The sequence below is a fragment of the Stylophora pistillata genome, chromosome 6, assembly GCF_964205215.1.
Source record: "Stylophora pistillata chromosome 6, jaStyPist1.2, whole genome shotgun sequence".
Lineage (NCBI taxonomy): Eukaryota > Metazoa > Cnidaria > Anthozoa > Scleractinia > Pocilloporidae > Stylophora > Stylophora pistillata.
Window position 1 is genome coordinate 949969 of NC_142524.1, and position 12717 is coordinate 962685.

Below are 12717 nucleotides of genomic sequence, written 5' to 3' on the forward strand. Positions count from 1 at the left end.
TGATAGGCTACCCGACATGGCACTTTATTATGCAATGTGAAAAATTCGCCTTTATTTACAAGGAAAAGTACAAAATAGTTCGCTTAGCTCAGGACAAAAAAATAAGCAAAACAGAAAAAGGGAAAATAACATATAATAAACAATTACTATCGGTAGATTAGACGGTTGACGAGAATCGCAAGTAATAAATTTGGAATTGTTAAGATGAATTTTCCAACATAAGTTCAATAACCTTGATAAATAACCTACAAGACAAATGTAGTTATACCCGTATGGAATGCATAGGAAGCTATACTATTTATGTGAGTAAATACGTTTTCTTGGCCGCATAAACCATAACAACGGATATCACGACAATGACCTGCCTGGAGTTAGTTCTTATTCGAGGAATTAAACCATTCATTGTCGTTGATAAGTTAGTAACTTCGCTTCATTTTAATGAATAAAGGCTGGTAGTTTCGAAAGAAACTGTTTGGGGCTGCGTCGGTTGGGGTGACGAATTAATTTGGATATATCTACAAAGTTGAAATGGTAAATTGGCCACCGTAACGATTACAAAAGCTGACATTTCGAGCGTTAGCCCTTCGTCGGAGCGAAGGGCTAACGCTTCGCTCCGACGAAGGGCTAACGCTCGAAACGTCAGCTTTTGTAATCGTTAAGGTGGCCAATTTACCATTTCAACTTTGTTGATATATCCAAATTAATTTGCTTAATTTTAGTTAAATTTACACAAAGGTTAGCAATCAGCAACTGGTAATCAACTTGATGTGAATACTTGTTAATTTATATCACAAAACATCCGCTGATGATAAGCGTAACAAACGTGATCAGGAAAGAGTGAAAACCAAAGCGAAAACGAATAGGTTTAGTTCATAATCAATATCATAAAGAAGACCTATTCCTGAAATTCACTTATGGATTTAATCTGAAAGATCTAGTTTTTTATTTATTTTATTTTATTTTTTTAATCTATCTTCAGCACATGGTCATACTGGATATCCGTTTTGAGGACGACATTTTTGAAAAAAAGGAAACAGATCGATATGAAGGAAAATCACCTCACGGCGCTTGCAGTAAGCCAGCAGGTGCCACTTCTCTTAGCGGTCTGTCGATAACTTGGCTTTTCGGCTGCTTAGCATTATCACTTACTGGCAAACACTAGACGAATCAGAATAAACGAGAACTCAAGAAGATCGGAAACAAGAAGCCTATCATCCATTGACAAATAGTCCTGTAAAAGATTTTCTCGCTCATCCCGACGATAAGAAGACATGTTTGAATGATGAATAACTCCTTATCTTACTGGCATTATTTACATGTACGTTGTCCATCCATCCACTCCACATACAAATATTCTCCCGAATGACAATAAAGTGATAAACAACAGAAATGACAACATGGCGAGACAAACTAAGTAGCACACCACGATGTAAAATTACAAAATTTAACAAAGTGTAGTAGTTTTTAATATGCCAGATTAGTGAGAGCGTATGGAATTATTTCCAACGATCCAAGTTACTGCAGTAGGTGCCACTTCCGCCGCACGAAAAATCAGTCCCTTCCAAACCGAACCCAAGTATGGTATCACAGTTGTCGCAGTTGTCTTCGTCGTTACCAAGGATACCAATTCTAGCTCTTCTGAAATCACCATTGCCATTGATTATATTGAAGCCTTCCTTTTGAAAATTGGTTTGAAACTCTTGGGCCACGTTGGCAGTAACCCATATCGACATATCTCGACCGGATGAGGTGGCGCGAAATGCACCGTCAGCGATAAGGGAGTACAATAGGTCAGCCTGTTTGTTAATGAACAGGAATCTGTCATAGCTGTTTATCTTCATATCGAGACAAATGTTGTTGAAAGGTGTGCTCCAATACGTCGGTAGCTTGGTTTCTACCCAGTCAAATCCAATCTCACCCCCACTCAGGTTGTATTCATTCTTATGGGTCCAGTATGCCGAAGAAAAAGAAAAGGTGTCCTACGAAATGAAACAGAAATCATAAAGGGACATTCAAAGGTGGTAGAGATTTTATAGCTTTATTCTCCCGTTTAAAGCCTCGGATGAATGTAGTTATGCTGTTGTTTCACATGATTTGAGGTGTTAGTTCTGTTATTCTGGTAAAGAATGATAAACACAGGTTTGCTAATTCGAACGAAAAAAAAAAAAAAAAAGGGCTCGTGATAGTGTGAGCCTTCGGCCGCGGCCTGGATAATTCTCGCTATCGTGCGTGCGCAAACAGAATCCAATGCTCAGACAGATACTCAGATGGCTCTTGTATACACTTATCATTTAGCTATCCTTGTACATAGTTTTAACATAGTTATTTTATCAATTAGTGATATAATTAGTTTATTAATTTATTAATTTAATTTTCTTTTTAATATTGATGCTGAAAAGCCCTTTTTAGGGATGCTCAATAAAGTGTATGTATGCTGTATGTACAACGCTTTCTAGACATAAATCAAAACGGAAATTGCAAAAGTTACTTGCGCCTGTAATTTGCTTTAATTTTATGGATGAAACCAATTTGTGGTAAGAATTAATTGGGAAGTAAGTTATTAGGCTAAATTTCAGTCCCTTTCTCGTATTCATTGGATTGGTGATTAAATCGATGGTTTTGTGGCTTTTGCGTACCAACCCGGTCTATGAAACATCATTGCCTTTACCTTAGATCTACTGCGAAGAATAGTTCTTGTTTTCAAACAAGTATACGTACTCATAGCTTAAGAGTGTTGAACAGCATAAATAAAAGTTATATTAATGTAGTGAAACGAAAATAGACATGTTGGGCTTTGCTGAGTCCAGAAGGTTTTTGAAAGCTGACATTGTCAAAAGAGCTAAATATCACTGCACAAGGATGTATCCCATAGCCTTTTTGCCATTGTTTCCACAAATAACACCGTCATTTTGTCCAGCTGTACCAAACCCAATTCTGGTATCACAGGTATGACAGTCATTTTCATTGTTACCAAGTATACCAATTCTAGCTCTCCTATGATCAGCAAGACCGCTGACCACATTAAAGCCTTCCTTGTTACAGAAGTTCTGTAAGGAGACTCCAAAAGCAATCAACGATACCCACTTGTCACGACCTAACGCGGTGGTGCGAAGCTTTCCGTCGGCTATCAGTGAGTAGAGAGAGTTTGCTTGCTGGTTAAGAACAATGAATTGGATCTGCTGGTTAATCTTCATACCGAGGCAAATCTTTTTGAAAGGTGTGCTCCAATAAGTCCGTAGCTTGGTTTCTTGTGAATCAAACCCAGTCTGTCCTCCGCTTGGTTGGTATTCATTTCGATTACTCCAATATCCCGAGCTATAAATGAAGGTGTTCTACCAAAGAAACAAATGTTAGGGTAAAATCATTTAATGTCGTTTGCAGTAGTCATTAGTGAAAAGTTTTTCAAACTTCTGGAGGCATCGCTTCGCTGTGTCTGATTATTAAGTTCCTTATTAAGTTAGTTGCTGAACATCTTCACATACAAGAAAGATTATGTGTAAAGTATTACATCAGAAATCGACAAAGAAGAAAGCTTGCCATCTATTTGCAACAGCAATGTTCAAGATATTTTAGCTCGTTCTGACGGTAAGAATACATAATCGGAAAATGAAAGATTCTATACCTTATTACCATCAATTTTCATGACCGTTGTCCATCCTCCGTCTCCACATCCGAAATCTCCCATGTGACAATAAACTGATGTGGGCTGTCCATGAATGTTAAGCTTAATCAACTGACTAGCGGCCTTAGACCTATAATAATCAACCATGTTAGACGGTTTTCTCTCTAACTGTTTTTAAAGGCTCAGTCTTAGAATCTGAAATGTTCCTTTCCCTTTTACCAACCACGAGGTTTTATAATGAGGAGCAGTGTTGGCGGATGATTTTGGAGGAACAAACGCAATCTCATTTTCGAACTCTTTTTCCTGTTCAGTCGAATGGGTTCAAGGAGAAAGTTTCTTTTTAATGGGCGAGCTTCCTGTGTCAGTAAAATATCTTCTGTAGGGAGACATCCTCTGATGCTTAAAAAAGTCATGATTACCACCAGGAAAAATGAATCTCGTCCCCAATGGAGTATTGGGCTCTTCGTTCCATATAAATGCCTTTTGCTTACTATACACAGCTAATTAATAAGGTTTTTCTGGTTCGAATTGGAACAGTCTCTTTTTGAAATCATAGTCCTTATAAGACAGGCATGAGACATCGGTATAACTCACCCGTACGCATTGTACACCTCCTTGCATGACGTTAAAGCTGAGTGGAAAAGACATAAGTGCATGCGTATAAGCACCAAAAGGTAAAAATTAAAGATGAAAAAAATCTAGAAGTAGAAGCAAACGGCCAAGTCTACAGGCTTGAACAATGGGACGTAGTTGATAAAAAATAATCTCTAAAATGCGCCTCTCTGAAGGATAAAAAAAATAAATAAAGAAAACGTTTATGAGAGAGAGAAATGGTTATTATTCCACCACTGACACACCAATCGGATCACTCCACCATCGACATGACCCGTTACATCTCTCAATCAGTAGGGTAACTTTGAAACTTTTCTTCCCTATTCCTCTCCGAAAAAGTGAAACAAAAAATGTTTTCCCAGCTTACTTACTTGTTTGACAAAGATTCCCAGCGACTCCAGGATTACAATCACAATGGAATTGGTCTTCAGAATAATGTGGAACGCACGTTCCATTGTTTTGGCAGGGGAAGCTTGAACATGGCGTCTGTAGACGAGATGGAAGGCTGTAGTCATAATTATTGTCTGCTCCAGATTCGTATCGCAGTCAATAAATAAGAGTATGAAATTAAGGGAAGCGAAAATCGGCGGTTATTCGCATGAATGTCATTTTTTTGGGAAGTCCACAGACCGAGAATAACGGGGGTAAGTTTCTAAAGAGACTTTGTGCTGCGTCGGTGGGAGTAACAAGGTAATTTGGTAATATCAACTAAGGTTGAATTTGTAAATTGGCCACTGGAAAGAGTTAAAATGCTGACGTTTTGAGCGTTAGCCCATCGTCAGAGCGAATGGAGGAATTGTGGGTTGTGTGTGGGTTTATATACAGAAAGTGAAGCTACACTATTAGAGGGAGCATGGCGACGAGAAAGACACGAATAAATTAGTAGAATGAAAAGCGTTCGTTGATACCTGTGGGATTAAGAGTGACGATTTGGAAGATAAACTTTTGTTCGAGAGTCTTGCGGCTTTCCGAGCTGCCTAAATGTAAGGAAAGACCGCAGATTTTGTGAATGAAAGGACAAGTTTTGCATCGTGCGTGAGCGGATTTAAAAGTACCGGGTTGGTCATCAGTTTGTGATGAGCCTTTGATCAAAAAATTGCCTATGTTTTTGTCGCGTTTGAACGAAATGAGAGGAGGTTGCGAGAAGATAGTCCCAGTCTCTGGATCCTTTTGATGTAATTTAAAGTTTTTAATAATAATGGATTAAACTGAATGTTTGTGAGGGTGAAATGTGAGGGTAAATGGAATGCGGTCGAAATTTTCCTTCTGTGACATTTGTAGTGCTGACTGTCGATCAATAAGTTGGGCGCGGTGGTGACTCGCTTGAACGAAAGAAACAGGGTAACCACGTTTTTCAAAAAGGGCTAACGCTCGAAACGTCAGCTTTTTAACTCTTTACGGAGGCCAATTTGCAATTTCAAATTAGTTGATATTACCAAATTACTACGGACCGAGAGCTTAGCACGGTACTTTCATATGGTTTCTCAAGCACAACATTGATTTATCACTAAATTTTAAATAGAGGCACATTAGGGGTAAATTGCAAAGACGATTATGATACCCCAATATATATAAAATTACTTGGTTGTAATCTTTATCTTGTGAAAGAAAAATACTTGCAATTATGCTCTTCTATGATAGGACTACGGATGGGAGACCAAATCCTCCAAAAGGTATTGTTGAAAGAAGAACTCCTCTCGAAACTCGAAACCGCGTGTCATGTCTCTAGCAAATAAACTCTGAGATAAAAAGGAGAGAAACCTATTGGTTCGCCCAAATGACTAAAATGCACCACATACCGCTGGATGTTTTAGATCCAGCCATGATCTGCGAAAAGATATCTAAAAATCGTTTTAAAAGGGATTATTAAGAAAGTGAAGACATCTATTACGCAGAGATCTCGTCCAGTGCCTCACCGCGTCTATTATATAGGAGGATTATATAAGTGGTTCTCTTTAAATACCTTGATGCTGTAATGATGATATTCCTGTGAACTGACCAGTTGACCTGGACCTGCAGAGTATTTATCATTGTTTAACAACTCACATCGAAATTTTTTGTCCGATCGAGCAGAAGAGGCGACGTTGAAAGAAGAACATGGCGGATTGCCGACACAGCTCAGAGCACACTCGCTGAAGTCGCTTACAAATCTTGATGAACCAACTGGTACTTGTAGACGATGAAACTTGTCAGCCGCGAAGTTTCCATATGATACTCGACTTTCAGCACCATGTATCTCTCGCCTCAAACCTCTGTTGCCATCGAGTTGAAAGCAATCGACTTTATGAAGAAAAATTAAAAGAAAGAGAGAAATGTAGAAAAGATCCACTATGCGGTGTGACATTGACGTACGCCTCATAGCATCATGATATAACAATTGCAAGTGGTGGATTTTCCAAACATTTACTTCGCAAGTTTCTGACACCTTTATTTCGAAGAAAGATCGATGTTATTGTCGATGCCTGCGACCGTGTTTATGATTATAACAGTTTTATTTTGTCTTCAACGTGTCACTTCGTGCAGCTCTTATTAAAACTCTGGCAAAAGCTCCTTTCCGATTGGTCAAAATTTATTGTAATTTATTTTACTTCACATATAAAGCTGACATAGTATAGAATGACGAAAAGTAATTAAGAAATGTTTAATACTGTGCCGAAAATTCTTAAACGAAACGAGGCATACATTACAGGATCTATTTCTTACGAATTCGTGTTATGCGTAGAAAAGTTAAGGAAGGTGACACAACGTTCGCTTAATATGCATAATCGAAACTCCAAAGGATTTAACCAAAATTTGTGAATGGATGAATTGACAATATGTCAAGGCATTGAAGTAAACCTATGCTTATTAATTTAGTGAAATGTGCACTTTTATTTATTGAATGGTTAGGAATTCTCTCTTGTTTTCTTAACGGTTAGATATATTTGAATTATCTGCAAGCCCTGTAGAAGTAGAGTGAAAAATTCCGTTTTTCTCAACTTACCATAAATCATTACTATTAAATGCTATGATTATTACTATCATTATGTTTACATCGTTTTCTTAGGTGGAGAAAAATTCGAAAAGGAAGTAAAAGGAAAAATGCTTAAAAATTATTATTCCTTTGTAGTGGTCAGAGTTTTTCTTATACTCTGGATAATGTAGAAAATAGCTGTTCATGTCATCGAACAGTGAACAGATATTCATGGCTTATAATACGGTTAAAAGCGAGGATCACGCAGTGAACTGCGTGTTTATTTTTTTAAACAATCAGTTTCTTCATTGCACCAATATGTAACCCATAGTTTTGATACCATTGTTACCGCAAGAGACATGGTTGTTGTGTTTTCCACCCGTGCCAAACCCAATTCTCGAATCACAAGTTATGCAGTCATTTTCATTGTTTCCCAATATACCAATTCTAGCTTTGCTCATATCTGATCTATCGCTGGCCACATTAAAGCCCTCCCTGTTGCAATTGTCTTGTAAGGAGGCTTGTGAACCAATCAGCGACTTCCACGTTTCACGACCCACTGCGGTAGCACGATCTACCCCGTCAGCAATCAATGAATACAGAGAGTTCGCTTGTTTATTCAAGACAATAAATGTGGTCTTCTGGCCAATTTTCATACCGAGGCAGATTTTGTTGAAAGGTGTGCTCCAATATGTCCGTAACTTGGTCTCTTGCGAATCGAATCCAGTTTCTCCTGCAAGTGGGTTGGATTCATTTTGATCATTCCAGTACGCCGAATCGAAATGGAAGGTGCTCTAGGAAAAGCCATGTATTAATAAATGTTAATCAACGCTCTAAGCTATAAGTAGCTTAGCAGTCTATGATAGATTTAAGTTACACTACCTCAGTCTGTAAGTTCTGCTTTTTTCTGCCAAACAGAAGCCATGTTTATATCTTGTTCTAATGTGAAGCACACAGAAAGCAGCTACAACACGGAAAAAAGTGAAGGAGAGACTGTACGACTCGTAAACGAGTGTTTTTCTTTTGAAACGAGGGTGCACATAGATGCTTAGGTTTATTTAGTCGATAGCCGAAATTCTTACTCTAATTTGTCCTCATACAAATGGTTGAGAAATACAAATTGAAGAAGACAACGAGGGATTTGAGCGGGACACAGATCACTTGCGACGTTATCGCATACAAAGTCTAGAGAAGTTATTCCAATCACGATAAACTAAAGGGCACGTATCACCAATTCAAATTTCTGCAGCTATATTATGGACACGATGAATGGTCCTTTACCTTAATGCCATCAATTTTCATGACAGTTGTCCATCCACCATTGCCACATCCAAAATTTCCCATGTGACAGTAAACTGAAGTCAGCTTTCCATGAATATTTAGCACAAACGGCTGACTACTTACATTTGGTCTACAAAGATAATACAATTTTGTTAAAAAGAATTAAGAAGCTCACAATGACTAAAAATATATTGTTCTCGACGTTTCGGCTACTATTGTTGCCCTCTTTAGTAAAGGTAAAAAATACAAATGTCTAACGGCGTCTAGACATTTGCATTTTTATCTTTGCTGAACAAGGTAACAGTAGGAGCCGAAACGTCCACAACAATATATTTTTAGCCAGTGTCAACTTTTTAATTCTTTTGGCCAAAATTTTTAACATGCCTGACTACACACCGAATATTTTTAAAGATCATACAACTTGCAATTGGAAGTGCTCTGCCTAACCACTCGGCGGGGAAACGAGAGGTGGAATTCGTAATAGCTGTCATTTACAATTTAACATTTGACGATAAAAACTTGCGACAAAACGTTGCTTGATAACATTGTAAAATTTAAAAACGATAAAAAGCTATAGAAAGCTAAAATCGACCACGTTTCGACGTTAACATAACGTCATCGTCAAGTCAAGAATGTATAAAAATAAGTTCTATAAATACTACAAACCAACAATATAAGAGAAAATAATTTGCGGGTTAAACAAAAATTTTAGCACGTATGGAGTCCGTTTGCACGTTCAGATTAGGTTTGAATCTCTTAATATAAAGCATTTCAAACACTAAACAATCAAATTTTCTTTGACACTTTTGTTATCGTCAAATGTTATTCTATGTCACTTCTTCCACGTAAATTTACAATTTAGTTGGCTGAAAATTCGATGAAGAAAGTTCAATAGGATTTGAAGATATAAGTGGAAGGTAGCTTGTGTTTCAGTGCAAATTTCTTTGGCATATAAAATATTACAAAAATATTGTTGGATTGCATTCACATGCGCATTTCTAAAAATAACACTCAGCAAAATTTCTATTGGTTATGCATGCAAGTCATAAAATCGATAGTAGGGATGAAATCCAGATGATGTGTCCCCCTCTACAAAAAGTTGCGCAAATCTTCCTCTGGACGAAAAAATTGAAAATAGCTTACCTTAGGGATATGTAACGTTTTGCATTTGGATAATTGAACAGAAAAATTAAAATCAGCCCAAGGACGCTGATACACATAGATCCGATATATGCTGCGATTTACTTACCCGTGCACATCAAATACTTCTTTGCATGACTTTAAAACTAAAAGAAAAGATGGCATAAATATTAGGCTTCTTCTAAAGTTATATGGACTGTTGATAATATATATATATATAATTATACCTAAAGATTTAGGTTACTTGAACTTTTACTGCAACTCTGAGTTTCATGCCTCTTGCGAAGCAATCGTCAGGCAACTGCCAGAAATAACGGTTACAATCCACCGAGATTTAAAAGACAGAACAATGTGTACATGCGCGCTCAACATACTGCACACGCTATCGTAACGTTACGTTCTTTAACAGGAATTTCCTGACATGTCTGCAACCCGATGTCAGCTCATTTCTTTTGTTTAAACTTGCCATCTACGGTTTACAAATAAAATTTTTATCATTTGTAAACCGCAGATGGCAAGTTTAAACAAGAGAAATGAGCTGGCATCAGGTTGCAGACATGTCAGGAAATTCCTGTTAAAGAACGTAACGTTACGATAGCGCGTGCAGTATGTTGCGCGTGCATGTTCACATTGTTCTGTCTTTTAAATTTCGGTGGATTGTAACCGTTTTTTCTGGCAGTTGCTTGACGATTGCTTCGTAAGAGGCATGAAACTCAGAGTTGCAGTAAAAGTTCAAGTAACCTAAATCTTGAAGTATATTTATCCATAGCTCTAGCCCTGCTATTGAGCACTTTTTAGTAGATGATGATCTCATTCCGCTATTGTGGTTATATATATATATATGATGAGGCCCAGAAGGCCGAAACAGTTCTTTTTGCAGTTAGTTAGTTATATGTATATATATATGATCAGGAGATATCTTAGATTTTTTTAATAGAATAAGAAAAATGATAAATTTTGAGCTCGGCGAGGAAATGGAGAAAGATGTTTTTTGTCTTGTCAGGAGTGTGGGAAAATAGACAATTCTGAGCCCTCATGAGGAATCGAAGCTTGTCGTCTATGGCTCTGAGTTAAAAGTGATGCTCTCATTAGAAGCTTGCATCTCATAAAAAGGTTCAACATACTGAGAAAAAAAACCTCATTTATGAAATCAGACTAACACGCGAGGTTTGATGTTACTCTATACCATAACAGAATACTGCACCCGTACACTGCTCAACTTAATGGTTATCTTGCTTCGATCACCAAAAATATTTCTCCACACTTTATCCATCTCTACCGTTTCAAAATGATTAATTGTTTGTAAAGCTATTCATAGCTTCACGGTATACCTGTTTGACACAGTTTTCCACTAAATCCGGGAAGACAATCGCATTGATATTTGTCTTCACTGTAATCTGGAACACAAGTTGCGTTATTTTGACAAGGAGAGCTTGAGCACGGTGTCTGTGGGGTAAGATTCATTTTTTCAGTAACTCATAACACTTGAACTCAAGATTTTCCTCCCTTTGATAGAGATCTTCAGTTTTATCCCTTAGTATCTAAGGCTGTATTTTTTAAGTAACCAGCACGATATAGTTTCAGGTGAAAATGTTTCAGGTATACAAAATCAGGTCTGATCTAACTAAAGGACTTTAGTCTCCCACATTGGGATTTTTACCGCTTGCTCTTAAGAAAAGTAATGTACTGAAAGAGAGACCATCTGCCTTCAGACGTTTGCGTTGGTTCTCTCTTTGTTCGGTTGTAAGTACAAGCAAAGCTGAAATGGTCTTTATTACCCTTTTCTCTTATCAGAAATATTTTGTTTACCAGTACAGTTTCTTCGTCAATATTTGCATATCATACAATTTTCAATATTCAACTTCCTTTCTTCTTTAGTTTTGCTTTGTTTGCGTACATTCCGAAAAAAGAATAGGAACTATGGATAAAGGCCACAACGTTTGATGTATAAATCGATTTCTGAGGTAATAATTTTTCTAATTTTAGATACCTTGAGGCTATAATGATGATATTCCTGTGAACTGACCAGCTGCCCTGAACTTGCAGAGTATTTATCCTCGTTTAACAACTCACATTGAAATTTTCCGTCTGAACGTGGAGATGAGGCGACGTTGAACGAAGAACATGGTGAGTTTTCTAGACAACTGAAAGCACACTCTCCGTAGTTACTCACGACACTTGATGAACCAACCGATACCTGAAGACGATGAAACTTGTCAGCTACGAAGTTTCCGTATGATACGAGATCTCCATCAAGATCAGATCCTTGTAAATGTATTTCTCGCCTCAAGCCTCTACCGCCGTCGAATCGAAGCTGACTTGTGCTTGCCTTAAAAGAAAATGAAAGAAAGAAAAAGAAACAGATAACGACTTTTGTTCGATGTGTCATTGCATTATATGTATGTGATGATTCATGTTACACTTTCGAGAATTTTTAGAACCGTTTGCATGCGCAAGTGTCTTTTTTGTGAAAAAATATCTGCTAAACATCTGCCACAGCTTTTCATAATTAAACAGATTCCCTTTTCCTTCATTGACTTCGTTTTATTACTTTTTGCAATTATTATCAAACTTTCGTACAGCTCGCACTCTGATTGGCCACAACGATGAAAGGTGTCCTTTATTCAATTTTTACAATACACACAAGGTAAACATCAAGTACAGTGATGTAAAGTAACCAATAAATGTGGTGCTTGAAAAATAATCATCTCGTTCAAACGTCATGATAAAATGTTTTACACAATAAAAAATCGTCAGCTTGAAATTTTATCCTGATCGTTATAATTAACAACTTTGACCAGTTTTCTCTGGCCGAGACGATAGGCTTTTAATAACACCTTTAATTGGACACGATAATGTTTAATTGCGGGGTCGTGCGTAAATCCAAATAACTCTAAATTAAATAAATTCAAATGACGATGGTTTTTGAGGAGCGGGGAAAACCGGAGTACCCGGAGAAAAGCCTCTCAGAGCAGAGTAGAGAACCAACAAACTCAATCCACTTATGACGCCGGGTCCGGGAATCGAACCCGGGACACATTGGTTGAGGGCGAACGCTCTCACCACTACGCCAACCCTGCTCCCCATTAATTTTTCTAGGTTTAGATAC

At 37.5% G+C, this 12717-nt stretch overlaps 3 protein-coding genes across 3 annotated transcripts; all 3 read right to left on the bottom strand.

Moving 5' to 3' along the window:
* Positions 1-935: 935 nt before the first annotated feature.
* LOC148727644 (uncharacterized) lies at positions 936-2757 on the bottom strand. The gene is made up of 2 exons (XM_088762610.1): positions 2669-2757; positions 936-1979 (listed from the first exon to the last, which is right to left on the bottom strand). Exons 1-2 carry the CDS (start codon positions 2720-2722, stop codon positions 1497-1499), a joined length of 537 nt encoding a protein of 178 aa, XP_088618736.1. The 5' UTR covers positions 2723-2757; the 3' UTR covers positions 936-1496.
* On the bottom strand, positions 2018-6602 carry LOC111345295 (uncharacterized). The gene is made up of 5 exons (XM_088762606.1): positions 6198-6602; positions 4606-4720; positions 4217-4253; positions 3623-3752; positions 2018-3332 (listed from the first exon to the last, which is right to left on the bottom strand). The coding sequence occupies exons 1-5, from the start codon at positions 6591-6593 to the stop codon at positions 2847-2849; spliced, it is 1164 nt and encodes a 387-aa protein (XP_088618732.1). The 5' UTR covers positions 6594-6602; the 3' UTR covers positions 2018-2846.
* A 19-nt stretch (positions 6603-6621) lies between these two features.
* LOC148727645 (uncharacterized) lies at positions 6622-12266 on the bottom strand. The gene is made up of 5 exons (XM_088762605.1): positions 11599-12266; positions 10940-11054; positions 9718-9754; positions 8469-8598; positions 6622-7981 (listed from the first exon to the last, which is right to left on the bottom strand). The coding sequence occupies exons 1-5, from the start codon at positions 11995-11997 to the stop codon at positions 7493-7495; spliced, it is 1170 nt and encodes a 389-aa protein (XP_088618731.1). The 5' UTR covers positions 11998-12266; the 3' UTR covers positions 6622-7492.
* Between the last annotated feature and the right edge of the window lie 451 nt (positions 12267-12717).

What these genes read in the sequence shown, in the direction of transcription:
- LOC148727644 (XM_088762610.1), bottom strand. Translation starts at nt 2,722, where the DNA reads ATGAGTACGTATACTTGTTTGAAAACAAGAACTATTCTTCGCAGTAGA. An exon ending in TTCTTCGCAGTAGATCTAAG is followed by an intron (nt 1,980 to 2,668) that starts GTAAAGGCAATG and finishes TTCATTTCGTAG; the next exon opens with GACACCTTTTCTTTTTCTTC.
- LOC111345295 (XM_088762606.1), bottom strand. Translation starts at nt 6,593, where the DNA reads ATGAGGCGTACGTCAATGTCACACCGCATAGTGGATCTTTTCTACATT. An exon ending in TGGGAATCTTTGTCAAACAA is followed by an intron (nt 4,254 to 4,605) that starts GTAAGTAAGCTG and finishes TTTTCCACTCAG; the next exon opens with CTTTAACGTCATGCAAGGAG. An exon ending in TGAAAATTGATGGTAATAAG is followed by an intron (nt 3,333 to 3,622) that starts GTATAGAATCTT and finishes TTTCTTTGGTAG; the next exon opens with AACACCTTCATTTATAGCTC.
- LOC148727645 (XM_088762605.1), bottom strand. Translation starts at nt 11,997, where the DNA reads ATGACACATCGAACAAAAGTCGTTATCTGTTTCTTTTTCTTTCTTTCA. An exon ending in ATCATCATTATAGCCTCAAG is followed by an intron (nt 11,055 to 11,598) that starts GTATCTAAAATT and finishes CTTACCCCACAG; the next exon opens with ACACCGTGCTCAAGCTCTCC. An exon ending in TGGAAAACTGTGTCAAACAG is followed by an intron (nt 9,755 to 10,939) that starts GTATACCGTGAA and finishes CTTTTCTTTTAG; the next exon opens with TTTTAAAGTCATGCAAAGAA.